General features: G+C 46.6%; 2 protein-coding genes across 7 annotated transcripts; both read left to right on the top strand.

Annotated features, from left to right (window-relative positions):
• Nucleotides 1-1,525: 1,525 nt before the first annotated feature.
• HMGCL (3-hydroxy-3-methylglutaryl-CoA lyase) lies at nucleotides 1,526-21,375 on the top strand. The gene is made up of 10 exons (XM_036914688.2): nucleotides 1,526-1,675; nucleotides 5,083-5,166; nucleotides 6,983-7,090; nucleotides 7,783-7,878; nucleotides 8,789-8,937; nucleotides 10,048-10,111; nucleotides 18,290-18,478; nucleotides 18,995-19,120; nucleotides 20,123-20,220; nucleotides 21,267-21,375. The coding sequence occupies exons 1-10, from the start codon at nucleotides 1,616-1,618 to the stop codon at nucleotides 21,328-21,330; spliced, it is 1,038 nt and encodes a 345-aa protein (XP_036770583.1). The 5' UTR covers nucleotides 1,526-1,615; the 3' UTR covers nucleotides 21,331-21,375.
• GALE (UDP-galactose-4-epimerase) lies at nucleotides 20,123-26,502 on the top strand. Of its 6 annotated transcripts, XM_036914683.2 has the most exons (12): nucleotides 23,425-23,440; nucleotides 23,549-23,659; nucleotides 23,756-23,881; nucleotides 24,051-24,166; nucleotides 24,235-24,348; nucleotides 24,597-24,773; nucleotides 25,035-25,148; nucleotides 25,233-25,299; nucleotides 25,394-25,479; nucleotides 25,579-25,656; nucleotides 25,862-25,976; nucleotides 26,137-26,502. In XM_036914683.2, exons 3-12 carry the CDS (start codon nucleotides 23,761-23,763, stop codon nucleotides 26,193-26,195), a joined length of 1,047 nt encoding a protein of 348 aa, XP_036770578.2. In that variant the 5' UTR covers nucleotides 23,425-23,440; nucleotides 23,549-23,659; nucleotides 23,756-23,760; the 3' UTR covers nucleotides 26,196-26,502. The 6 variants fall into 6 exon arrangements, with proteins under 6 accessions (XP_057355825.1, XP_036770580.2, XP_036770577.2 ...); XM_057499842.1 differs by lacking the exons at nucleotides 23,425-23,440; nucleotides 23,549-23,659 and adding an exon at nucleotides 20,123-20,220; XM_036914685.2 differs by lacking the exons at nucleotides 23,425-23,440; nucleotides 23,549-23,659 and adding an exon at nucleotides 21,653-21,673.

Here is a 26,502-nt window from a genome sequence, read left to right as displayed (position 1 = left end):
TTAATTCAGCAACACACCATGACCAAGTGGGATTTATTCCTGAAATGCAAGGATAGTTCAACATACAAAAATTGATCAGTGTAATACACCTCATTAACAGAATGAAGGGGGGGAAATTACATGACTGTCTCAGTTGATGCAGTAAAACCATTTGACAAAATGCAACATGTTTTGTGGTAAAAACACACCAAGTAGGAATAGAAGGAAATTACCTCACATAATAAAAGCCATATATAAAAGCCTAGAGCTAACACTATATTAAATAGTGAAAGACTGAAAGCTTTTCCTCTAAGACCAAAAACAAGACAAGGATTCCCACTTTCTCCACTTCTACTCAACATAGTACTGGAAGTTCTAGCCAGAAAAATTAGACAAGAAGAGGAACTAAAAGGCATCCATATTTGGTCCTATCTCCCTGCTTAACACCCTTCAAATGCATTGCTATTAGGAAAGCTGTTATTATTTATTTATTTTGCTTAAAACAAAGAAATTTATTGTCTCACAAATCTGGAGGCCAGAAGTCTAAAATCACGGTTTCAGTAGGGCTGTGCTCCCTCTGAGGTTCTAGTGATCTGTTTCTTGCCTCTCCAGCATCTGTTGGCTGTTGGCATTCCTTGGCTTATGACTGCATCGTTCCAGGCTCTGCTTTTGCCTTTACATTTCCTTCTCCTCTGAATGTATGTCTCTCTCTCTCTCTCTAACTGCCTCTGTCTCTTTATTACAATACATGTGATTAAGGAAAGCTGTTATTAATGTGTTCCCAAAGCCCTTTGTTACGGTCCCTGTCAAACTCTCATCTTAGTAGGAAGTACCCTTCTCTGCTTTCCCATCATTCTGGCCTTCTTTTCATCTTTCTAAAACAATGTTTTTCAAATTTTTCTAATTGCAGCCTACAGTAAATTTATTTTACACCGCCAACCTGGTTGACATATAATGTTTTTAAAACAGTACTTACCTTTACTACTTATGTAATGCACTCTGATAGTTTCTATTGTTTTTAAATGTGGCACCCATTAAATTGATAAATCTAATTAATGAGGCACAACATGCATTTTGAAAAACACTTCTCTAGGCATTGTTTCTTTTTTCTGAGCCTTTGCATATGCTACGACTTCTGCCTGTAAAAGCTTTTCTTGTATCCTCTTTACCTGGATAAATCTTACTCATTCTTCAAGATATGAAATCAAAGGATGCATCTCCAGAGTCGGCTGCCTGCATTTGAATCCTTAAGAATGTGATGAACGATCCAATAGGCAAATAGTAATGTTTCATCTTATTCTGAAAGGTAGTAATGACACAACTATCTGTGCTCATATCTGTCTTCCCACACCTCCCAGACTCCAGACCATGAAGTCAAAGCCTCTGATTAATTTTTGTTCCTCTTTACAGTCCTAGAGCTCCACTTTACCAAGCACAGAATAAGAGCTCAGGAAACTTAACGCTGAAGGAAGAACTAGCCGGAAATAATAAAAACCGAGAGAACGGGGACGAAGCCAGCGTAAGGCGTCACACGTCGCTCCAGAGGCTCCGCCCCAAGGGTGAGGCCACACCTACCTGGCCCTTGAGGGGTTTACGTGTGGCTCAGCAGGGCTGCCGCAGGGGAAGCTGGGCCAAGATGGCGTCAGTGAGGAGGGCGCTACCTCGGAGACTGGTGGGCTTGACGTTCCTCCGGGCCGTAAGTGCCCCGGTTGCCGAGGGGCGGCCCTGCAGGCGCCGTGACGGTCGGGGTCTTGAGCTTGGCCCGTGGCGTCCGCTCTCTATGAGGCGAAGCCGGACAGCTCTTCGGACCATAGTCTGGAGAGCCTTGGACCCTCTGTCCCGCCCAAATCCCTTGAGGGCTATGGGGAAACGGAGGCCCGGAGAGGGGGAGCGAGGTGTCTGGGTCGCGGAGATCTGGGACGCCATCTCACAGGCCCTAATTCCCTGTCCAGGGCCCTCCCAGTGACCTTGGCACCTTTCTCCCTCTTATTGGGCTTCAGACCTCTCCAAGCCCCATATTAATGAAAATCACGAATACCCTTCCATTCTGAGTAGAAAAAACAAAGTCCTCCTCCGTAAGCCTCCGTTTTTTCAGCTCCTGTTGCGTCTGGGGCCGCTTGGCGGGCTATCCCAGCGTGCCAACCAGGACTTGGGCCTCGTGGGGCCTTGGAATTGTACTTTGGGCATGTTCCTTCCTGCTGTTTCCCCCTCTCTCCCATGTTAAATGGGTGGAGAGAAGGTGTAAGGAGACCTAGTTGTATAAAAGGTTGAATGAGTTGTGTTGGTAAAGCTCAACTTGTGGTGTCCCAGTCGTTATGCCACTTTCTAGGTTGAGTTAGTTATTTACTCAGTAAACCTGTGTTCTCATAACATGGATGAACATTACATAAAGGTTTTTTGGACATTAAAGAAAATGTAGGTAAAGCATCAAACATTGTTCTAGCTCTTAGTAAATGATTGATTAGTTGTGGTATTTTTTATCTTAGAGATTATAAAAGAAGTTATGACTGTATAGTGGGAAAAATTACACTATCTTGGTGGTGGACCCAACTCAAAAAACTAATGTCTGCTAGGCCACCCATCCCCACCAATTGCTCATGTGTAGAATAAAGATGGTAATTCCAACTTGAAAAGTTAAGAAAATTGAATGAGATGGTGGATATTAATGTGGTTTGAAAAACTCTCGGCATAATGACGTGGTGGTGACAGGCCCTCCACGCGGTTACTAGCATCGATTTGGTACCAGAGCCAGACAGCTCAGGTCTAAACTTCCTAGTTGTGTGATTCTGAGTAATCTTTTGGAAGCTGTTTCTTCCTATGAAGTTGAGATGATAATAGTCCCAGCCATGTAGGGACTAAATGAGGCACTGCTGCCTGAAGTTAGCACTGGGCTTTTGTCAGTATTAGCTGTTGATACAGGTACACTACATACAGTTCAGGAGGCTGTGGCCCAGGACTTGTGTGGTTAAGAGGGGATTATCTCTGAGCAGAACTTTACAGAGGGAAGGAACTGGATACTTTAACCAAAACAAGAGAAGATGGGGGACTGCCGGGTTGCAGAGAGGCAACATGGCCCAGGAATTAAGAGCGTGTGCTCTAGAGCCACATGGCCAGGTTCACATAGTGGCTCAGTGACTAGCTAAGCATGTGGTCTTGGGAAAGTTACTTAATCTCTTTGGGCTTCAGATTTCTCACAGTAAAATGGGGATTATAATAGTCCCTACCTAATAAGGTTGTTGAGAGAATGATACAGGTTAATATGTAAAACACTCTTATACATATGGCACATAATGCCTACTCAGTGTTTCCTCCAGTAGAATATGAGCTCCATGAGGGACTTTGTCACGACCTCCACTTCATCCCTTGTGTTTGGCACTGTGCTTGGCATGAAGTGCCTGATAAATATTAAATGCTTAATAAATAGGAATTACTGTTCTATTATTATATGAAAAGTTGTTATGAAGAAGGAAGTAGAATTGAGTTTGTTCTAATAAAAGGAACTTGGAAACAGGTTTTACATTCTTCCCACAACATTCAGCAGTTATTTACTATGCCCCTATTATGTCCAGTCCTTTGGAAATATAGCAATGAACAAAACAAAGCCCCTGTCTCATGAAGCTTATATTCCAGGGGGATCATTTTAGAGTGGTGTTCCAGCAGAGGCTGAACATCCCTGTTGGAGGGCGTTTCAGCTTGCAGGGGCCTTGGGTTTAGCCTGCTGACATCATGGCATCTAGTGGTTAATCATCTTCGTCTCTAGGAAGCTTTGCTGGTTAACAGCCAAGGTCAGTTCAGGTAAATTGTTCAAGTTCCAGCTGATTCATAGAAGGGAATATTTCCTTAAGGGTTTTAGGAATCTGGACCCTTGCAGATTACACAGTACACCTCTCCCCTTACTCCATTTCAGTATGTTTATCCAGATTAAATCTGGTAAAATGAAGTTAATTTGAAGATTTGTAGTATTAAGAACTGAGGAAAGAGGGAAAAGAAGCCTGTGTTACTTGGCGGTGAGAAGGGGAAGATTTGGGGGAGATGTTATGTAGAGAAGACTCCAAGCCTATTTATTGTTTTTAGCAGCTGACGATGTCATCCATGCACAGACCCACCCAGCCTGTGATTGTAACAGAACAGAGCCCTCCTCCATTCCCCCAACCCCACAAAGTCCAAGACTGACTGCTCCTCCCCACAGCTAGTAGTTGCCCTCCTGTGGGGCAGCTATGCCCGTCACACATTTATCTGTTACTTTGGCAACATTTTAATGAGTGCATGCTTCATGCCAAGCACAGTGCCAAACACAAGGGATGAAGTGGAGGTCGTGACAAAGTTCCTCATGGAGCTCATATTCTACTGGAGGAAACATTGAGTAGGCATTATGTGCCATGCTCTAAAGGAAGTATTTTATTCTTGAAATAGAAAATAATGAGGGTGAGGGGATTGGCAGCTTTTCAAAGGGCAGTCAGAGGATGTCCATCTGTGACCGAAAGATAAGAGGAAGCCAGATGTGGGAAGAGCCAGGTGAAGAGCATTCTGGGCAGAGGGAAAAGTAAGCACCAAGTCCTTGGTATGGGAGAAAGGCCAGTGGGACCCCTTGGGGTGGGGGACAGTGGGGCGAATGTAATAAGTTCACTGAGATAAGTGGATCCAAATGATAAGAGACTTACAGCCCATGGTGAGTGGGGGAAAGGGATGAGTCAGTTTTCTGGCCTTAAGCAACAGGTTGCATGTGATGCCTTTTACTGAGATAAGAAGGAAGTCAGACAGGGCTTGAGGAGAGCGTAAACAGTTCTGTTTTGGGACTACTAAGTTTGAGAGGTGCAAAAAAGATTGCACCTAAATGCTCAATTGTTAGGCAGCTAAAAATGGGTCTAGACTTCAAAGGAGCTGGAAATGGGCCTATTCTGGGAGCATGAATCACTTGCTCATTTTTCAGTGAAATATTCTTTTCGTTCTTAGTTCTGAAACAGGTCAAATGTGAATTAAACTGTGAGAATTATTGCTTCTCGTCTCAATATTAGTGAAGATGGATCCATTCTTTCAGATTGGTCCCCCTTTTCAGATTTTGTCTCTTCCTGTTAACTTTTGGTTTCCTCTTTTAAACCAAAGGTCAGCACCTCATCTCTGGGTACAGTCCCAAAGCAGGTGAAAATTGTTGAAGTTGGACCCCGAGACGGACTACAGAATGAAAAGGTAAAGATGGAAATTTGAAAAGGTTTTAAATGAGCATTGAGAGTCCATGTGGTAGGTGCAGCCAGGATGGACAGAGCTATGTAAGATGTGATCACCTAGCCCTACGTAGGGGAGGTGGAGAAGGCCAGGCAGGCACCTGTGATCTAACATGGAGGTGCAACAGGTATGGTGTCCCTGGATCCATCCCAAGGCCCAGTGGGGCCGGGTGGATGGTAAGTGCTGCAGGAATGTAGAGTCAAGTTTCAAGCATGTTTTTTTTATCCAGCAATTCTACACAAAGAAGTCATGAAGGCCACATGCAAAGATTTAGCCTTGGTAATGTTCCTTACAGCCCAGTTGTGATAACCTAAATGCTCAGTATGGGAAAAATTAGATCAAATACATTAATTAAAATGGATTATGAAGCCATTAATATAGAGGCATATATTAAGTGACTTAAGCAGATTATGAACAGAGTATAAAGTAGTATAAAATATCAAATAACTATATGTATTTTTTAATCTTTTACTTTTGTGTAAAAACCAAAAAGGGTTTTATATGTGTGGGAGTATCTACTTAGAAAAAGATCTGGAACAGGGCTGTTAAATACAACTTTCTGTGAAAATGGCAATGTTCTAGGTGTGAGCTGCCCCACACAGCAGCCACTGGACACATGCGGCTGTTGAGCACTTGAAATGTGGCTGGTGTGACTGGAGAACTGAATTTTTTGATATATATATAATGTCAGTTTAAATTCAAATAATCACATATGGCTAGTGTCTAATGTACTGGGCTGCACAGATCTAGAAAGATACATGTCAGGGTGCTGAGAGTGTTACCTCTGGGAAGTTTAAAGGGTAGTTTTGGTTGGGCATGTTTTTCTGAATTAATTGTGTATTAATTATTTTTTCAAGAAAAAAAGTTTTTTTCCTTTTTTTAAAAGCATGATCAGCCTAGCTTTTTAATATTGGGTACTTGTTGGAAACAATAAACTGTAATCTCTGTGAGGGCAGAATCATGTCTAGGCTGCTCATCGCTTTATCCCTAGCACCTAGCACAATCCCTGGAACATGGAGGGCTCTCAAAAACATCTTGAGGAATGGACTGAGTTAAAGCAGTGGGAGAAAAATTAGAGGGGGAAGCTGTGGAAGGAGAGAGGGACTTGGAGTTCTTAGGATTTTTTTACCTAATCCTGTAAGTACAAGGGAGTCATGGGAGGCTTTTGAGCTGAATGAAATAATGGAGACTGTTTTAGAAGGATTCCTGTGGGATGAATTAGTTGAGTGAGATCAGGCCACCCATAATATACATGGGGTAATGATGATACATTTGGAAAGAGGAATCCATTGACTCTGGTAAACAACTAGCCATGGTAGGGGAGGAAGAGAAAGAAGCAGTAGTTTGAACATGTAAGGATGAGATCCTGTGCCAGTGGCACTTTAAAAAGAAGAAGGTGTGATACTTTGGGGGCCCCATCTCAGAGGACCCAGAGGGGTTGGTTATCTCTGTCTTTTCAGGCCATGGCACTTTGCCCCCAATTTGTAAATGATGGGGTCATATATAACCAACATTTAGTTAAGAAGAAGTCTGTATGGTGGAAAATACTGTTTCCATGTAAATATTAACTCCTCTTCAAGTGAGAAGCTGCCTGTATTGCAAAAAAAAAAAAAGATGCTAACTTGAAAAGAAGCCTTGTACTCCACCTACTGTTAGCGTTTGGAAGTTGAGGTAGTGAAGCGCATGCTGTAGCAAAAGCCTTGAACCAACCGGCACTGCATTCTGAGAACATTTTATTCCCAACTTTGCTGACCTGTTTTCTGGTGTTTCTCCATCACAGAATATCGTACCTACACCCATGAAAATCAAGCTGATAAACATGCTTTCTGAAGCAGGACTCCCCGTTATAGAAGCCACCAGCTTTGTGTCACCCAAGTGGGTTCCCCAGGTGAGCCTCAGCCCTCAGTAAGAGACGTTTCTCAGATAAGAGGAGTGTAAAGTTTTGCAGTTTCCTGAAAAGTAAATAAAAGTCTGGAACATAGGTTTCCAGGTCTCTGGCTCTGAGAAGCCTCAGGTGATTCATAATAGCATGGTGTAGCAGAAGAAAGTAACCTGGGAGGCAGGAAGTCTGGATTTGGTTGTGACTTCGTGACCTTGATGAGGCCTTCCCCTCTCCAGTTGAAGATGACTCCTGGTCTCTTCTGGCTCTAGAAGTCTAGAATCTCTAGGTCTGTCTAGAGACATGGTTTCTGTGTTTGTAAAATGGAAAATAAAAATATGACAACTCCTGCTTCACAGAAACAGTCATGTGGGAAGAAATATCCTGTTCCAGCTGAGTGTTAAATAACATAGGATGCTGAGCCCAGTGCCTGGCTCAGAGCACATCCTCAATAAATGGCTGGTAGTGTTATTGCTGACAGTCAGCCATATGGAGAAATTGGGGATATCACCCACACCAAGGAGCCTTCTGGCCCATCATCAGTCAAACAGATAGAAAAAGCATTGGGGAGACTCAGCTCTGCAAAAGAACTCATTCATGTGTTCTGGAAAAAAGAGATTTGTGATTTAAAAACATTTTCTCTGCTTGAGTTCTCTGCCTGCTCTTGGCAGTGATTTGGCAATGTCTCCTTTGCCTCCTAGATGGCTGACCACTCTGAAGTGTTAATGGGCATCCAGAAATTTCCTGGCATCAACTACCCAGTCCTGACCCCAAATTTCAAAGGCTTCCAGGCAGCGGTAAGAGACATAGCATGTTGGTGAAGGCTCCTGAAATGAGATTGTTGGCTCTGGTTCCTGTTTTGTTCCGCAGGTCCCAGTCCCCGTCCCAGGACGTCTCTCTGAAGGTCTTATCTCCCAAGGTGATGAGCACTGTCAGGCAGACTCCAGGCGGTCCTGGCCCTGCCACTCCCAGCTCTCTGATCTTGACAAGCTGCTTAACCTCTCCAAGCCTCACATTCCACGTATAAGATCAGGCTAATGACAGTTCCTAAAATGAGGAATTCACACATTAAGAGTGCACATAAATTGCTTAGCAAGAGCCTCGTAAGCTACCTAGTAAGCTACCTAGTAAGATACCAGTTATGCTGGAGTACGGACCAGTATGACCTCATCCTAACTAGTTACATCTACAGTGACCCTATTTCCAAATAAGGTCACATCTGTTTTTAAGGGTTAGGACTCTAATATTAATCTTTTTTGTCGGGGGGCACATTTCAACCTATAACATTCAAATACCATGAAATTTACTGTAAGACAAGTGTTTTTGCAGCAACAGACTCATAAATACAGAGAACAAACTGGTGGTTGCCATAGAGGAAAGGCCTGGGGGGACAGGTGCATAGATGAAGGGATAAAAAGGTACAAACTTCCGATTATAAAATAAATTAGTCATGGGGCTGGAAGTACACCACAGGGAACATAATCAGTAATATTGTAATAACTGGTGAGAGAGGGTAACAACACATTGCAGTGAGCATTTCATAATGTATATAATTGTCAATCCCTGTGTTGTACATCTGAAACCAATATAACACTGTATATTAACTACACTTCAACAAAAAATAAAAGCAAAAAAGACAATGGTTTTTGCCATTCTGGTGTTCCTTGACAAGAAAAATGCTGAGAGGTCCTCACTGGCTGTTTGCAGGTTGCTGCTGGAGCCAAGGAAGTAGCCGTCTTTGGAGCTGCCTCGGAGCTGTTCAGCCAAAGGAATGTCAATTGCTCCATAGAAGAGAGTTTGCAGCGGTGTGACGACATCTTGAAAGCCGCCCGGACAGCGAGCATTGCTGTGCGGGGGTGAGTCAGACCACGTGGGCACTGCACATGATCGTTCCTCAGTGTCTCTATCTTTTCCTTGCTCAGCAGTGATTGGAGCATAAGGGAGAGAGTTAAAATGGAAAAACAGACTGAGATCTTTGAGTCTGACATTATACAGCAAACATTTGTTATGCCTTGTAATATGCAGAATAGTTCGCTAGACTAAAAGGTTTTAATGGCACCTAAGCTCCAACAGGATGTGTGGGAATAGAAGCCCACCCAAGATCCAAAGATCCAAACTCCTTACCATGTCTTGCAAGACCCCGTGATCAGGCCCACGTCCACCTCCCCAACCTCATGCCAGACTTCTTTGGCTCTTGCTGTCTGTGCCTCAGCTTCTGTCCTGTGTTCTGCATCTTCAACACGCCTGCCATTCCACCTCAGGCCCTCTACACTCCGCCTCCTCTCTGCCTGGAATGCCCTTCCCGAGACTTTCTCTCCTCTCTGCTCCACCATCTTGTCCTCACAGCTCTTCCTGGACCGTCCTAGCTACTGTTGGCCTCTGGTAGTTGCTCCTGTTACATTCCCCCCTTTCCTTCATAGCACATCACTTCCTGAGATTATTTCTTTGACTTGTTTGATTGCCTTGCACAAAATGGGCAACTTCATAAATATCAGTTTGAATAAACGAGTGCGTGAATCCTCTAAAGCAGCTGATCCCTTGGCCCTCAGGCCAGCCCGGCTCTTCTCTTCCTACCTTTGGTTTCATTGGTCCCCCCTTGTGAGGATGGGCCCCAGCTGCCCTGTGGTGCATATTTACCTCACCGCTGTGCAGCTCAGGCTCTCGCTCATACTGCTCCCCCTCTGCTGGTGTCTGGCTGCCTCTCCTGAGGCCTGCTTCCTGAACTACAGGCCTATTTGTCCCAACACTCTGCTGTAACTCTCCACTGCTCCCTCCTGGCATTAGCAACACTACCTTCATTCTTGCTACAATCATCGAATTAGCCTTTCACCCACACACCTTACCTCTGCCCAGCTTCAGGTTTTGATTTCAGGCTAACCAGGGATGTAGGTCAAACAGCCACCCGCCCCAGCCTTGCTGGCCAAGGAGCTTGGGGGCATTGACATTCCTCCCCTGTCTTCCCACAGGTATGTTTCCTGTGCACTTGGATGCCCCTATGAAGGGAAGATCTCCCCGGCTAAAGTGGCTGAGGTGTGTGTGTAGGGGTGGGATTTTGTGAGGGTCTGCTATCTGCTACCTGGCCTGCCCCGAGCATAGAGGTTCCTCTCCCTACCTTTTCCTGATGGGTCACTGATTTTATTTGTTCACACATCTCCTTCATTAAGCCCCTCTGTGAGCACAGCCCTGCACTTGTTCCCCGAGGCCCACCTCCTAGACTGGCATGGAGTTTCTGAAACCCTACTCTCTACCCCAGAATAAAAGCCTCTGATTCAGTTTCTAGCCTGGTCAGTGGACAGGTGAACTGGGTTCCTGCAGTCCTTGTAGTGGTTGGAGAGGACATACCCCAGACATCATCTGGGCAGTGACCAAGTCAGTACTGAGAAGAACACAGAGCAGGAACTGAGTCTGAGGAACCCAGAAGCTTGTGTCATTTAGTCATTAGAACCCAGGAGCCTGTGTCAAATAACCACACAGCACATTAGGTGTTATTGTCATTATTATTCCATTTCACAGTTGGGGAAACTGAGGAAACAGGACTAAATAATTGCCATACAGGTTGAAAATGTGAAATCAGGTCTCAGCCCTCATTTTGTTCACCTCTGAAGTCCACTTGCTCTTCCCATGCACCATGGAGCATCCCCCAAATGAGGAATGGTAACAGCAGTGACACAGCTCAGTGCAGTGGCTGCTGTGCTCCAAGGCACAGCCTCCCATTGCTGCCAGTTCTCACTGCAGCCCTGCAAAGGCTCATCCTGTTTGTTAGAAGCAGAAATAAAGCTCAAAAAAGTTTAAGTCCTGAAGGAGGATTAAAGATGGCAGCGTGAGAGATGAGACAGAGACCTCCTTCTAAAACCTCATATAATACAAAAATATAATGAATACAACTAATCCTGAAAGAGAACAGGAAAGAAGGCTGTGCCAGACTGCATACACGTGGAGGAAATAACAGACTTCACAGAACAGGATAACGTACCAAAGCCGTGACCCGGTGGGACCCAAGCCCTTCCCCACCCCAGCTCACCGGTGGGAGGAAGAGAAACAGAGCAGGGAGGGAGTGGAGGCCTGGGACCGCTGAACACCTAGCCCTGGAGATCTGCTCTGGGAGCACAAACCTACATTGCATGTTGCTCTGGTGATTAGCAGGGTTGGAAAGCTAAGAGAGGTGGAATAACTGGAGAAACTGACACTCCAGCTGCTTGGGGAAAACAGGGATCCATATCTGGCTGATCTGGGTGGGGCAGTCTGAGAGACTTTCTAAAAGCAAGAGGGATGCTAAAGGGGCAAGGATTGCACAGAGCTTACTGCTCAGGAGAAAGGACAGGTAAACAGAATTGTCCAGGTGCACTCTGCCCAGCAGGTTGGGAACTCTCACAATCCTCAGGCACTCCAGCCCCCTGGCTGGCTACACAACTTCAAGGCCTCCCACCATGATACCCAGCCTGCTGCACCTTCCTCCCGACCAGCTCGCACCTGGTTCACAAACTGGCAAACCCTGCCTTGGCATCAGGCCTGCCACAGGGAAGCCCCGCCTACAAGAGCTACAAACACAAAGCATAGAGACTTACACCTGTGTGTTCAGCCCACTGGTTCTGGCAGTGGAGACAGGTATAGTAGCCAGGAAGCAGGAAACAGCTCTTTCCTCCCACCAGGCACCAGCACCACTCCCCTGCGACCCCCAACATCACTCCAGGGGCTGAGCAGCACCGGAGAGTAGAGCTTCTGGGCACTAGAAGGCACCACATACAAATATGAAACATGAAAGGAACCTGGTTCAAAGCAAAATCTCAACAATCCCAGAAAAAGGGTCGAGTGAGACTGAACTAATAAATCTTCCTGCAAGAGATTAAAAAAAAAATCATAAACTTGCTCATAGAGGTACAAAAAGGTATTCAAGAACTCAGGAAAGAATTTAGGATGGAGATTCAATTGTTGAGGAACACAATGGAGGGTATTAAAAACAGATTAGATACGGTGGAGAAGACGATAAATGAAATAGAAATTAGAGAAGAGGAATACAAAGAAGCTGAGGCATAGAGAGAAAAAAGGATCTCTAGGAATGAAAGAATACTGAGAGAACTGTGACCAATCCAAATGGAACAATATTCATATTATAGGGGTACCAGAAGATGAAGAGAGAGAAAAGGATAGAAAGTGTCTTTGAGGAAGTAATTGCTGAAAACTTCCCCAATCTGGGGAAGGAGACAGTCTCTCAGGCCATGGACGTGCACAGATCTCCCAACACAAGGGACCCAAGGAGGACAACACCAAGACATATAATAATTAAAATGGCAAAGATCAAGGATAAGGACAGACTATTAAAAGCATCTAGAGAGAGAAATAAGATCACATACAAAGGAAAGCCCATCAGGCTATCATCAGACTTCTCAGCAAGCAGAAACCTTACAGGCCAGAAGGGAGTGGCATGATATATTTAATGCAATGAAGCCAAAGGGCCTCAAACCAAGAATACTCTATCCAGCAAGATTATCATTTAAATTTGAAGGAGGGATTAAACAATTTCCAGATAAGCAAAAGCTGAGAGAATTTACCTCCCAACAAACCATCTCTACAGTCTATTTTGTAGGGACTGCTATAGATGGAAGTGTTCCTAAGGTTAAATAGCTGTCACCAGAGGTAATAATAAGGGATAGACAAAGAGTACAGAATATGATACCTAATATATAAAGAATGGAGGAGGAAGAAAAGAGGAGAAAAAAAAGAACCTTTAGATTGTGTTTGTAAGAGCATACTAAGTGAGTTAAGTTAGACTCTTAGATAGTAAGGAAGTTACCCTTGAACCTTTGGTAACCAACGAATCTAAAACCTGCAATGGCAGTAAATACACACCTATCAATAATCACCCTAAATGTAAGTGGTCTGAATGCACCAATCAAAAGACATAGAGTCACTGAATGGATAAAAAAACAAGACCCAACTATATGCTGCCTATAAGAGACTCACTTCAAACCCAAAGACATACACAGACTAAAAGTGAAGAGATGGAAAATGATATTTCATGCAAATAATAGGGAGAAAAAGACAGGTATTGCAGTACTTGTATCAGACAAAATAGACTTTAAAACAAAGAAAGTCACAAGAGACAAAGAAGAACATTACATAATGATAAAGGGACCAATCCAACAAGAGGATATAACTATTATAAATATCTATGCACCCAACACAGGAGCACCTACATATGTGAAACAAATACTAACAGAATTAAAAGGGGAAATAGAATGCAATGCATTCATTCTAGGAGACTTCAACACTCCACTCACTCCAAAGGACAGATTAACTGGACAGAAAATAAGTAAGGAGACAGAAGCATTGAACAACACATTAAAACAGATGGACCTAACAGACATCTACAGAACTCTACACCCAAAAGCAGCAGGATACACATTCTTCTCAAATGCCCATGGAACATTTTCAAGAATAGATCATATACTAGGCCACAAAAAGAGCCTCAGTAAATTCAAAAAGATTGAAATTCTACCAACCAGCTTCTCAAACCACAAAGTATGAAACTAGAAATAAATTATGCAAATAATATGAAAAACCCCACAAACACATGGAGATTTAACAACATGCTCCTAAATAACCAATGGATCAATGACCAAATAAAAACAGAGATCAAGCAATATATGGAGACAAATGACAACAATAATTCAACACCACAAAATCCGTGGGATGCAGCAAAGACTGCACTGAGAGGGAAGTATATCGCAATACAGGCCTACCTCAGGAAAGAAGAACAATCCCATATGAACACTCTAAACTCAAAATTAATGAAACTAGAAAAAGAAGAACAAAGAAGGCCCAAAGTCAGTAGAAGGAGGTACATAATAAAGATTAGAGCAGAAATAAATAAAATCAAAAGAATAAACCAATATAAAAAATCAATGAAAGCAGGAGCTGGTTTTTCAAGCAAATAAAATAGATAAACCCCTAGCCAGACTTATCAAGAAAAAAAGAGAGTCTACACACATAAGCAGAATCAAAAATGAGGAAAAAAAAATCACTACAGACACCACAGAAATACAAAGAATTATTAGAGAATACTATGAAAAATTATATGCCAACAAAATGGATAACCTAGAAGAAATGGATAACTTTCTAGAAAAATACAACCTTCTAAGGCTGACCCAGGAAGAAACAGAAAATCTGAACAGACCAATTACTAGCAACAAAATTAAATTGGTAATCAAAAAACTACCTAAAAACAAAACTCTTGGACCAGATGGCTTCACTGCTGAATTTTATCAAACATTTAGTGAAGACCTAATACCCATTCTCCTTAATGTTTTCCAAAAAGTAGAAGTGGAGGGAATACTCCAAATTCATTCTATGAGGCCAGCATCACCCTAATACCAAAACCAGGCAAAGACACCACAAAAAAAGAAAATTACAGACCAATATACCTGATGAACATAGATGCAAAAATACTCAACAAAATATTAGCAAACCAAACTCAAAAATATATCAAAAAGATCATCCATCGTGATCAAGTAGGATGCAAGGATGGTACAATATCAGGAAATCCATCAACATCATCCACCACATCAACAAAAAGAAGAACAAAAACCACATGATCATCTCAATACATGCTGAAAAAGCATTTGACAAAATTCAACATCCATTCATGATAAAACTCTCAACAAAATGGGTATAGAGGGCAAGTACCTCAACATTATAAAAAGCCACATATGACAAACCCACAGCTAACAGCATACTTAACAGTGAGAAGCTGAAAGCCTTTCCTTTGAGATCAGGAACAAGAAAAAGCATTCGACAAAATTCAACATCAATTCATGATAAAACTCTCAACAAAATGGGTATAGAGGGCAAGTACCTCAACATAATAAAGGCCATATATGACAGACCCACAGCCAACAGCATACTTAACAGTGAGAAGCTGAAAGCCTTTCCTTTAAGATCGGGAACAAGACAAGGATGCCCACTCTCCCCACTTTTATTCAACATAGTTCTGGAGGTCCTAGCCATGGCAATCAAACAACACAAACAAACAAAAGGCATCCAGATTGGTAAAGAAGAAGTTAAACTGTCACTGTTTGCAGATGACATGATATTGTACATAAAAAACTCTGAAGACTCCACTCCAAAACTACTAGATCTAATATCTGAATTCAGCAGAGTTACAGGATACAAAATTAATACACAGAAATCTGTTGCATTCCTATACACTAATGATGAACTAGCAGAGAGAGAAATCAGGAAAACAATTCCATTCACAATTGCATCAAAAAGAATAAAATACCTAGGAACAAACTTAATGAAGGAAGTGAGAGACCTATACTCTGAAAACTGCAAGACACTCATGAGAGAAATTAAAGAAGATACCAATAAATGGAAACACATCCCGTGCTCATGGATAGGAAGAATATTGTCAAAATGCCATCCTGCCTAAAGCAATCTACAGATTCAATGCAATCCCTATCAAAATACCAAAAGCATTCTTCAACGAACCAGAGCAAATAGTTCTAAAATTTGTATGGAACCACAAAAGACCCCAAGTAGCCAAAGCAATCCTGAGATGGAAGAATAAAGCTGGAGGGATTACGCTCCCCGACTTCAAGCTCTACTACAAAACCACAGTAATCAAGACAATTTGGTACTGGCACAAGAACAGACCCATAGACCAATGGAACAGACTAGAGAGCCCTGATGTAAACCCAACCATATATGGTAAATTAATATATGATAAAGGAGCCATGGACATACAATGGGGAAATGGTACCCTCTTCAACAACTGGCATTGGCAAAACCGGACAGCTACACGCAGGAGAATGAAACTGGATTATTGTCTATCCCCATATACAAAAGTAAACTTGAAATGGATCAAAGACCTGAATTTAAGTCATGAAACCATAAAACTCTTAGAAGACAACATAAGCAAAAAACTACTGAATATAAGCATGAGCAACTCTTTCCTGAATGCATCTCCTCAAGCAAGGGAAACAAAAGCATAAATGAACACATGGGACTACATCATGCTAAAAAGCTTCTGTACAACAAAGGACACTATCAACAGAACAAAAAGGCATCCTACAGTATGGGAGAATATATTTGTAAACGACATATCCAACAAGGGGTTAGCATCCAAAATATATAGAGTTCACACACCTCAACACCCAAAAAGCAAATAACCCGATTAAAAAATGGGTGGAGGATATGAACAGACAGTTCTCCAAAGAAGAAATTCATATGGCCAATAGGCACATGAAAAGATGCACCATGTCACTAATTATCAGGGAAATGCAAATAAAAACCACAATGAGATATCACCTCACACCAGTTGGAATGGCCAGTATCGAAAAGACTAAGAACAACAAATGCTGCAAGGATGTGGAGAAAGGGGAACCTCCTACACTGCTGGTGGGAATGTAAGTTAGTTCAACTATTGTGGAAAGCAGTATGGAGGTTCCTCAAAAAACAAAACTGAAAATAGAAATACCATTTGACCCAGGAATTTCACTCCTAGGAATTTACCCAAAGAATATAATTTTTCAGATTCAAAAAGACATTTGCACCCCTATGTTTATCATAGCACTATTTACAATAGCCAAGATATGGAAGCAACCTAACTGTCCACCAGTAAATGAATGGATAAAGAAGAGGTGGTACATAAACACAATGGAATACTATTCAGCCATAAGAAAGAAACAAATCCTACTATTTGCAACAACATGGATGGAGCTGGAGGGTATTATGCTCAGTGAAATAAGCCAGGTGAAGAAAGGCAAGTACCAAATGATTTCCGTCATTTGTGGACTATAACAACAAAGCAAAACTAAAGGAACAAAACAGCAGCAGACTCGAAGACTCCAAGAAGGGACTAGTGTTTACCAAAGGGGAGGGGTGGGAGAGGGCGGGTGGGGAGAGAGGGACAAGGGGATTGAGGGGCATTATGAGTGGCAAATACGGTGTGGGGAGATCATGGGGAAGACAGTGTAGCACAGAGAAGGCAAATAGTGACTCTGGCATCTTACTGTACTGTTGGGCAGTGACTGCACTATAACATGGGTGAATATAGTAACCACATTGTTTTTTTATGTGAAACCATCATAAGAGTGTGTATCAATAATACCTTAATAAAGAAATATATATATATATATATATATATATATATATATATATATATATATATAAGTTTAAGTTCCTGTCAAGGTCCCACAGCTAGTGAGCAGCAGAACTGGGATTTTGATCCATCATCGTGTCACTTCCTCTGCCCCCCACCCCCACAGCCTTATGAGGCTCCTTGTCACTCTGCCTGCCAGCTGCTGGGGACTCACTGTCAGGCTTACCTGGCAGGCTGTTGTTGAGTATCCCTGGCCCTGCCTCTTGTCCTCCTCCCCAGCAGCATGATGTGGGCCAGCACCTCCTGCTCTGGGTGGGCACAGACTGCTCTGGTTTTGCAGTGATTGTAGAGGGCTGCAAGTTGGCTTCTAAAAATTAAAATAGTTCTGTACTGCTATTTAAAATATAGAAATAGTGCCTGAGACCCATGATTTCACAGATCTTCTTACTTGAGGATAATGCTACATGACAGAAATCAATCTTACTGATGCCAGTATTGGTCTTGACAGTGTGTAAAGATGGTAAGTAATAAAGGGGTAGGGGAATGGGTGAAATAGGTGAAGGCAAAAAAAAAATTCATGGGAACGCTTGGTGATGGTTATGTGAGTGTATACACATGTCAAAATTCATTGAGCTATACACTAAGATTTGTGCATTTATTGTATGTACATCAATAAAAAATTATTGAAATTAAAATTAATTGAATTAAAAAAACAAAAATTAAGAAAACTAGCAAGCTTAAAACTTAGAACCATCAGTGACTTTGTGGCTATTTTAGACAAGCATCAGAATGGAATAAAGCACCAAAGTGGGGGAAAAGCTGTTAAAAAAAAGATGGTAAGTAAAGGATGAAGTTTGAGACACAGGGGTGGAAGGAAAGCACAGGTTTACAGCCCGAGGCTGTGCCAGTACCGGCTCTGCTCCATGTCCTGTGTCCTGAAAAGCAGAATGAGGATTATCATTTCACTTGCAAAGTTTAAGGAGCCTGTTTTCTGATAGGAATTTAGTATTTCAGACATGGAGGTGTTCTGCAGAGACCACCTCTTCTGAGCTCTTGGACCCCTGATTTGAGGAATCTGGTGTCCTCCAAGTGCCTGCTTGCTTCCACAGGTCACCAAGAAGTTGTACTCAATGGGCTGCTATGAGATCTCCCTGGGGGACACAATCGGCATGGGCACCCCTGGGATCATGAAGGACATGCTATCTGCTGTCATGCATGAGGTGCCAGTATCTTCCCTGGCTGTCCACTGCCATGATACCTACGGCCAGGCCCTGGCTAACACCTTGATGGCCCTGCAGGTAATCAAGATATGTCCTAGGAGAAAGGCACATGGCCATTCCCCCAAAGGGTATGGCAGCAGGACAACTAGGTTTCATTTATTCTTTCAGTGAGCATCCACTGATACCTTTGTGCCAGGCCCTGAGCTGGCCATGGTGTATGCAGACATGTGACCCTGTCCTGAAAGTGCCCACATCAAAATCTCAACATTGGGAGAGGCTTACTTTAGGTGGTGATCAGGAAGGGCCTGAAGGAGGTAGCGTTTAGACTGAGACTTTAAGGGTGAGGAATCAGCTGTGAAAAAAAATGGAAGATACTCCTGGCAGAGGAAACAGTGTAATAAGCAAAAAAAACTGACACTGTTCCAGGAACTAAAAAGAGAAACACTCTCTTTCAGTGTTTAACAGAATCATAGCCAAAGGAATGAATAACTATCAGTGGACTTTCAGCAGCCAATTGAGAGGTTGCAAGGGCTGGCTATGTAGGCCCTGATCCCCACAATAACAGCCATGTTTCACTATCCTTGTGCTATCCAGATGGGAGTGAGTGTCGTGGACTCTTCTGTGTCAGGACTTGGAGGCTGTCCCTATGCAGAGGGGGCATCAGGAAACTTGGCCACTGAGGACCTTGTCTACATGCTGTCTGGCTTGGGCATTCACACGGTAAGTCCACCTGCCCCCTGGTGGCAACATCCCTGAACTGAGCAGGGCTTGGCCTGAAGCCAGAAGCTGCTGGGTTTGTTTTGGTGTTAGAAGGCAGTTAGAGTGGAAGGGTGCCAGGGTATTAGGGATATTTTGTTGTTTTGGAGGTAGCAGAGTACGCTTGGTTGAGGCCAAGAGAAGGCCAGGCTCTCTGTTGATTTTGACAGTTCAGTCTGAGGAAGCACCAGGGTGTAGGGAAAGATCCCTGAAAGGGGTCAGGCCCATGACCTGAATTTAGTTAGTTCCCTCTGGACCTTTCTTTCATTCTCTGTAAATGAGGGTGGTGGAATTAGCCCCTCAGGGCTCTGTCAGAGTCAGTTCGCACCATCAGTGGTGGGTTGGAAAGCAGTACAGCCTCTGCTTTGGGATCAGACAGAGCTGGGTTTAAAACCTAGTCCTGCCACTCACAGGCTATGTGACCTGACAAATTACTTCACCTCTCTGGGCCTAAAAAATGGGAATAACAGCACCTATTTTGTAGGGCCGTTACGTGGATTAAGTAGGAAAATGTAGAATGCTTACCCCAGAGCTGAGTACATAGTACACGTGAGCTGTTACGAACAGAGGTTTTCAGTGGGGCCGTTTTAGTTGATGTTTGAACTCCTACTACTCTGTGCCTCACAGTGCTTATTCAATATGCAGTTTCTGACCATTGGGGGCCAGGTCCTGCACTGGGCCATGGAGATGAGAGTACTGAGCCAGACTGGTGAGGTCCTTACTGGTGACAGCACAAGAAACCATTACACAGATTGAGGCATTTTATACAAGGGGAGTCAGAGAGGTAGCCCCAGATGCCAGAAGGACACAACCTATCAAGCAGCTGGTGTCCCACCAGCAGAGGAACAAGAACCTGTTTGTCTTCACCTTTACTTCTTCAGCATCAGTTTTCTGTCCAGCCTCATGTCCCCCTGGGTGTTGAGAGCACATCATGACTCACTACATCCTCTAACTTGTTTCTCAAAGGGTGTGAACCTCCAGAAGCTCCTGGAAGCTGGGACCTTTATCTGTCAAGCCCTGAACAGAAAAACCAGCTCCAAAGTGGCTCAGGCTACCTGTAAATTGTGAGCCCCCTGCCCACCCAAAGCCCTGGGAACTGTGTGGGAATAGGGGGGACGTGCATGGATGACTCGGGAATAGGGAAATGGGAATGAAATTAACAGGGGCAGGCACCTCACACCAGCTCTGCACGTAAGTCCCTCCTGCAGAAAGGAGGTGAGGGACAGGAACTGCTTGGCCATAGGACCCTGCCTTCCAGACCTGAGTATGAGTGAGAAGCTTTGGGGGCTGGACCCAACAGTCCAGAAGTTGAATGCCTGACAGTACTTGGGAACGCAGTTGCCTGGCTTGGGTTGATGCTCAGGTCTCATCACTGGGTGAAATCTGCCAGCTGACTACTATACACAACTTGACCCTGCCATGGCCTTGGGGTATTGCTCTCTGACTTTCCAGGACAAAGGGAATGGAGTTTTTCCCAGGCTGGCAGAGAACATTCACAGAAGGGGTAAGGCTAAGTTCTGTGACAGCCGCCAGCCAACTCCAGCACCTCTGGAAAATCTCCACGCTGAACCTGATTTTAGATAAGTTTATATAATTAAAGTTTTAATGACATAGAACCATTCCACTATTCTGTTGTGCAGATACGTGTATAAATGAATGAGGGATAGGTGGGGGAATCACACATCTTTACATCACATTATGAGAGGAAAATGTAGACTTTGAACTAAGTTTGCTATCTCTGGATTTCCTCCATTTCCTGACCTGAGATGAAAATTCAGTGTCTGGAAATCAGTGGCTTTGTGCCTACACAGGGCTAGCCAGAACACGCTGGAGATGCTGTTTCTGAGGCTCTTGGCTTTGTGACCAGGGCTATTTTACAAGTTGCTCCGTGGGCGGCAGCAGCCATTTGCTCCTCTGGGCCTGGGAGGTGTGCGTCTGGACGCCCTTAGTAGCTCTCTCTACCTCGGGCTTTGTCCTCTGTCAGAAACACTTGTGCGTTTATTTCCTCGCTCGGATTTCATCACCCAATGTCATGACTTTAGTTAGACATATCATTCCACAGCCTTACCTTTATTTTAAACACAACATACCATTTTGTAATCTGTGGTAGGCAAGGTGCATACAAACCATTACCGGCAGTTGCGGAGGAGCGGGGTACGGTGCGTGATGGTTGAGCTCAGTCGGCACTGGAATTCCTATTTAGTTTCAGACGTTCCTCCAGCTCTCTGGTGGATTTTCAAACCACACTTCCCGGAACCAGCAGCATTTGGGCGACCCCCACCCATTCCCTTCAATCAGCGCCACCCCGTTTTCTTGTTGCATGCACTCGTTATCTTTGCATTTCATGCCGGGCTTACCCTGAAGAAAGGATTTTGGCAGATATAAAAAGGTTGGAAAACCTGTGGGTGAGCCTGGAGCGGAGGTGGTCGGTCCCGCCCTCCGCCTGTGGCTCCCGCCGGCCTAACTCCCGGCGCTCTGCACTCCTCCAGCCCGGGGGCGCGGCACCCTCTTGCAGAGGTAAGGACCGGGGTTGGGGGTGCGAGAAGGGGGTGGCACAGACCAGGGAGCGGACCTCTGCCGCTAGGCTCAGGCCTCGGGTCTGGGCCGCGCCCCGCATCTCACCCCGCCAACTTCCCAGACACCGGGAACGGGGCCGCCAGCTCTCGCCTTTTGTGGGAGCGCTCGGCGCAGGCGCCCTGAAGCCGCAACACATTTTGACCTCCCGGCGTCCCGTAGTACGAACTCCCTAGTGACACGTTTCTTTGGGGGCGTGGAGGGGGCGGGACCAGGGTGGGCAGTCGACCCTTAAAGGGACCCGGGCGCGGGGTGCGGGAGGCGGCGCCGCTGGGAGGCAGCGCGGGGCGAGATGTCCCGAGCAGGTTCGGGAGGCAAATGAGGGGCCGGGCGGGCTCGCGAGGAGCGGGTAGGGAGCGGGGAAGAGTTTCGGGGATCCCGGCGCGTTCTGGACAGAGTCCGGCCAGGGTGGGGCGAGTCCGCCCCCGCTGCTTCCAGCTCCCTCTGCCTTGGCTGGGGTGGCCCGGGTTCATTCATTCCAGGCCTAGGGACTCCTAGCTCGGTCCTCTCCGAGCCATGGCCCAAATCCCAGCCCGAGGCCCAGCGCACTTGCGTGCTCGCGCCCAGCGCCCCTTTCTGTCCATTATGCGGACTGGTAAAACTGAGGAGGCGACAGCTGACCGAGGTCACCCCTCAGGTCTGGAACAAAGCTGGTCCCACCAGCCTTTCTGTCTCCCAGAGTCCCTCCGCGCCCACTTTCCTGGAGTCCGCACAGTGCGCAGAGCTCGGTAGGTGAGGGCGGGGACCGCTTCGGTGGCTTCCGGAGCAGAGTCCAGAGGGAAGCAGTGTCCAAAGGGAAGCAGTCGGGGTGGACTTCTTGGGGCGAGGTTGCGAGCCTGGAAATATGGATTCCAGCCTGGCGATCACTAGCTGTGTGACCTTAGGCAAATCACTTTACCTCTCTGACCTTAGTATCTTTTATGTAAAGTACCAGTAATTATACCTGCCTCATCAGGATTTGGGGATAATTTAGGAAAGTAATGCAAAAGAGCCCAGTACAGAGCCTGAAACGCAACAGGCACTCAGTCCAGTGGGTTGGAGTGGAAGAGCCCAAAAGGGATTGAGGCAGCCTGGAGGAAGGTGGCTGTGGGCCAGGCCGCCAGGAATGAAAGGCCTCAGTGTCTGGGGTTTCCTACCTCTCCACCCCCTCTGCCCGCAGTTTGTTCATGGTGGAGGCGCACACCTGGCAGTGGAGTCAGGGCCAAGGCCACGTCGACACCCCCGGCTCAGTGCCAGGCGGGATACTTTGCTCCAAGCCAGGAGTGATCAGGCTTGCCCCGGCATCTGCAGAGGATGAACCAGCCTGGCTGACCTGGGGTGGGGTGGGGCCGGGTGGGGCCCACTCCAGGACTGCAATGCTACAGCTCCAGAGCTGGGCTCAGCCTGCCTGGAAAAGGACCCCACCCTGAGGCCATCTGGTATATTTACTGCTTCCTCCCAGCAGACCCTTTAGGGAGAGGGAGTCAGGAGGGCTGCCTAGAGCAGCAGGTACTAGTCACTGAGCCAGTTTACCCTAGTGATGGTAGAGGAACTGGGAAGGCCTAAGTCTAAGCAGACAGGACTGCTTCCTGGGCTTTTGGGGAGTCCCTGTGCTGCTGTCATGTTTCCTTCTGCCCAGGACTGTCCAGTCCCCCAACACCTGGGGAAAGGCATTGAGGAGCCTCAGGTTCCATCTTCCCAACCCTAGGTCAATTGGAACTCAAAACTATGGTGCGTTTGCACCAGTCTCCCCACATATCACAAGGCAGGCCTTTAAATTCACTTCATTTAACCCTCACACTACCACATATTTGTACAATTACCAGCTCTGTTTTATAGAGATGGAAACTGAGGCCAGGACAGGATAAATGATCTCCCAGTCCTAAGGCCAGAAAATGATGGTATCCAGACTTGGACCAAGGCTGACTCTAGAGCCATCCTATTAACTAGGTACACCACTGCCTCCCTCTGGGGCCAGATTCCATTTGGAAAGAGGCTCTGAGCAGATAGCCTCAGCCATCTCTGAGACTCTGTATCCTGGGCCAGGTGCGATGGCAGAGAAGGTGCTGGTAACAGGTGGGGCAGGCTACATTGGCAGCCATACAGTGCTGGAGCTGCTGGAGGCTGGCTACACACCCGTGGTCATTGACAACTTCCATAATGCTATACGTGGTGAGTGCAGGGGCAGGGGAGCCCAGGCTTCTGGAGGGATGGAAGGTTCCACTTTCAAGGTGTGTGTGTGTGTAGTCCCTTTTTGTGTGTGTGTTGGGGGGGGGGCTAGTCCCTTGGGAACCGAGTATCCCATCTCCTGATTTTGGTGGCCTCCATGTACCCAAACCAGGAGAGGGCTCCATGCCTGAGAGCCTGCGGCGGGTTCAGGAACTAACAGGCCGCTCTGTGGAGTTTGAGGAGATGGACATCTTGGACCAGGCAGCCCTACAGTGTCTCTTCAAGAAGGTGGGTGCCTGGCAGACAGGCAGGATGGGGCTGTAAAGCAACCTCTGACCCCAGCTTTGCCCCTGCAGCACAGCTTTATGGCGGTCATCCACTTTGCGGGGCTCAAGGCTGTAGGCGAGTCAATACAGAAGCCTCTGGACTATTACAGAGTTAACCTGACAGGAACCACCCAGCTTCTGGAGGTGAGACAGAGGGGCAAGGACACAGACACTGGGGGGGCTCCTAGTCCCGCAGGCTGCGCCGCACAATGGGTAAGGGACTCGGGGGTAGAACCGGGCAGGGCCCAAACTGTTAGCACCTTAGAAATGGCTTTCTTTACCTGTCAGCCTGTCTCCCCATCTGTAAATGGGAGTGGCCAAACCCCAGCCACACTCACCTGTGAAGGAGTAAGGGAGTGGGACTGAGTGGGACTCCTCCCTTCTATGGCCAGATCATGAGGGTGCACGGGGTGAAGAACCTGGTGTTCAGCAGCTCAGCCACTGTGTATGGGAAACCTCAGTACCTGCCCCTGGATGAGTCCCACCCCACAGGCAGCTGTACCAATCCCTATGGAAAGTCCAAGTTTTTCATCGAGGAAATGATCCAGGACCTGTGCCAGGCAGACAAGGTGAGGAAGCCCTTGCCCCTGCCCCTGCGCATGGATTCCTCACTGCCCCCCGTGAGCCTGAGGATGAGATTGTGAGCAACATCCACCAAGGAGGAAGCCAGGGCCCAGGACCCAGCAGTCACAGCACTTGGGGGAGGGCCCCATCCCCTGCTGCTTTCTAGGGACAGAGAACAGGTGTGGGAGGGGTGGGTGAAGGGCTCTGGATTCCACTGGGACATGGTCTGCGCCCCTGCCCCCCCCCGTCTGACCCATGTCCTGTAGACCTGGAACGCGGTGTTGCTGCGGTACTTCAACCCCATTGGCGCCCATGCCTCGGGCCACATCGGCGAAGACCCCCAGGGCATCCCCAACAACCTCATGCCCTATGTCTCCCAGGTAAGAAAGATGGGGTGGCAATAGGGTTGAGGGGTACAGCTGGTGCCAGGGGCCTGGGAAGAGCTAACCTGACTCCCACCATAGGTGGCGATCGGGCGACGAGAGGCACTGAACGTCTTTGGCAACGACTATGACACAGAGGATGGCACAGGTGAGCCCAGGACCAGGAGGATCCAGGAGTGGGATCCCGGACGCGGACACTGAGGTGGAACAGAGACTGTACTGAAAGCCCTCCTCCTCTGCAGGCATCCGGGATTATATCCATGTCGTGGACCTGGCCAAGGGCCACATTGCAGCCTTGAGGAAGCTGAAGGAGCAGTGTGGCTGCCGGGTAACAGAAGGGAAGGGAGAGAGACGGGAGCCCCAGGCAGACAGGGCCCAGAGGGGTGGTTAGTCCAGGCCCTTCCACAATCCGTTTTCTTCTGAGCAGATCTACAACCTGGGCACAGGCACGGGCTATTCGGTGCTGCAAATGGTCCAGGCCATGGAGAAGGCCTCAGGGAAGAAGGTAGGCCAGGTGGGCATGCAGCCCCACCTGATTCTTGGCAATAGAAGACCTGACGGGCACACCAGCACAGCCCTGTCTACTCAGGCTGCCTTAGCACTAGGTGCTGCAAGTCAGGCCCTGCTCTGCACCTGCTCTTCTTGGGACCAGCGGTATGGGTGAGGCCAGGGCTGGCTCTGCTAGGCGGCAAACGCCCCTTCTCTTACAGATACCATACAAGGTGGTGGCACGGCGGGAAGGTGATGTGGCTGCCTGTTATGCCAACCCCAGCCTGGCCCTCGAGGAGCTGGGCTGGACTGCAGCCTTAGGGCTCGACAGGATGTGTGAGTGCTAGCCCCAACGCCGGACCCTGGGTGCTGGCTTGGCCCCTGGGGGAGAGTGAAGGGCTAGGAAGGGGCCGTTTGGGTCTGGGCATACACCCTTCGGGCGCCCTGTGTTCCAGTGTGGACCCTGACCAGTGTGGTCCTTGCCCTGTATTCGCAGGTGAAGATCTGTGGCGCTGGCAGAAGCAGAATCCTTCGGGCTTCAGCTCCCAGGCTTGAAGCCTCCCCTGCTGTGGGCCAGGAAAGGGAAAGAGGACCGCCTGCTCTCCAGCCTCTGTCAGGCCTCAGCGGCTCCCCGACCTCAAACCCCAGCTGGCCCCACTCAGCGTGAGGCCAAGGGCCCCAGTGAGCGAGAGGCGCGGGTCTCTAACTCTTCTCTTCCCAGGGCTCTGGGAGCCCACGAGGACCACCAGGAGTGAGCAGGGGAGGCAGGGCTCCGAGACAAAACACCCTCCTCCCAGGCACTAATTTATACTGCGATGAAGGAGCTTCTCTAAGTATTTAAAATAAAAGTTTTCTTACACCA

The sequence above is a fragment of the Manis pentadactyla genome, chromosome 4 (assembly GCF_030020395.1).
Source record: "Manis pentadactyla isolate mManPen7 chromosome 4, mManPen7.hap1, whole genome shotgun sequence".
In the NCBI taxonomy this organism is placed as follows: domain Eukaryota; kingdom Metazoa; phylum Chordata; class Mammalia; order Pholidota; family Manidae; genus Manis; species Manis pentadactyla.
This window is presented reverse-complemented; position numbering and strand designations above follow the sequence as displayed.

Excerpts from the sequence above, each read along its gene's own strand:
- HMGCL (XM_036914688.2), top strand. The coding sequence starts at position 1,616 with ATGGCGTCAGTGAGGAGGGCGCTACCTCGGAGACTGGTGGGCTTGACG. Across the intron at positions 10,112-18,289 it reads CCCCGGCTAAAGTGGCTGAG|GTCACCAAGAAGTTGTACTC; the intron begins GTGTGTGTGTAG and ends TTGCTTCCACAG. Across the intron at positions 18,479-18,994 it reads ACACCTTGATGGCCCTGCAG|ATGGGAGTGAGTGTCGTGGA; the intron begins GTAATCAAGATA and ends TGTGCTATCCAG.
- GALE (XM_036914682.2), top strand. Across the intron at positions 25,300-25,393 it reads TGACACAGAGGATGGCACAG|GCATCCGGGATTATATCCAT; the intron begins GTGAGCCCAGGA and ends CCTCCTCTGCAG. Across the intron at positions 25,480-25,578 it reads AGGAGCAGTGTGGCTGCCGG|ATCTACAACCTGGGCACAGG; the intron begins GTAACAGAAGGG and ends TCTTCTGAGCAG.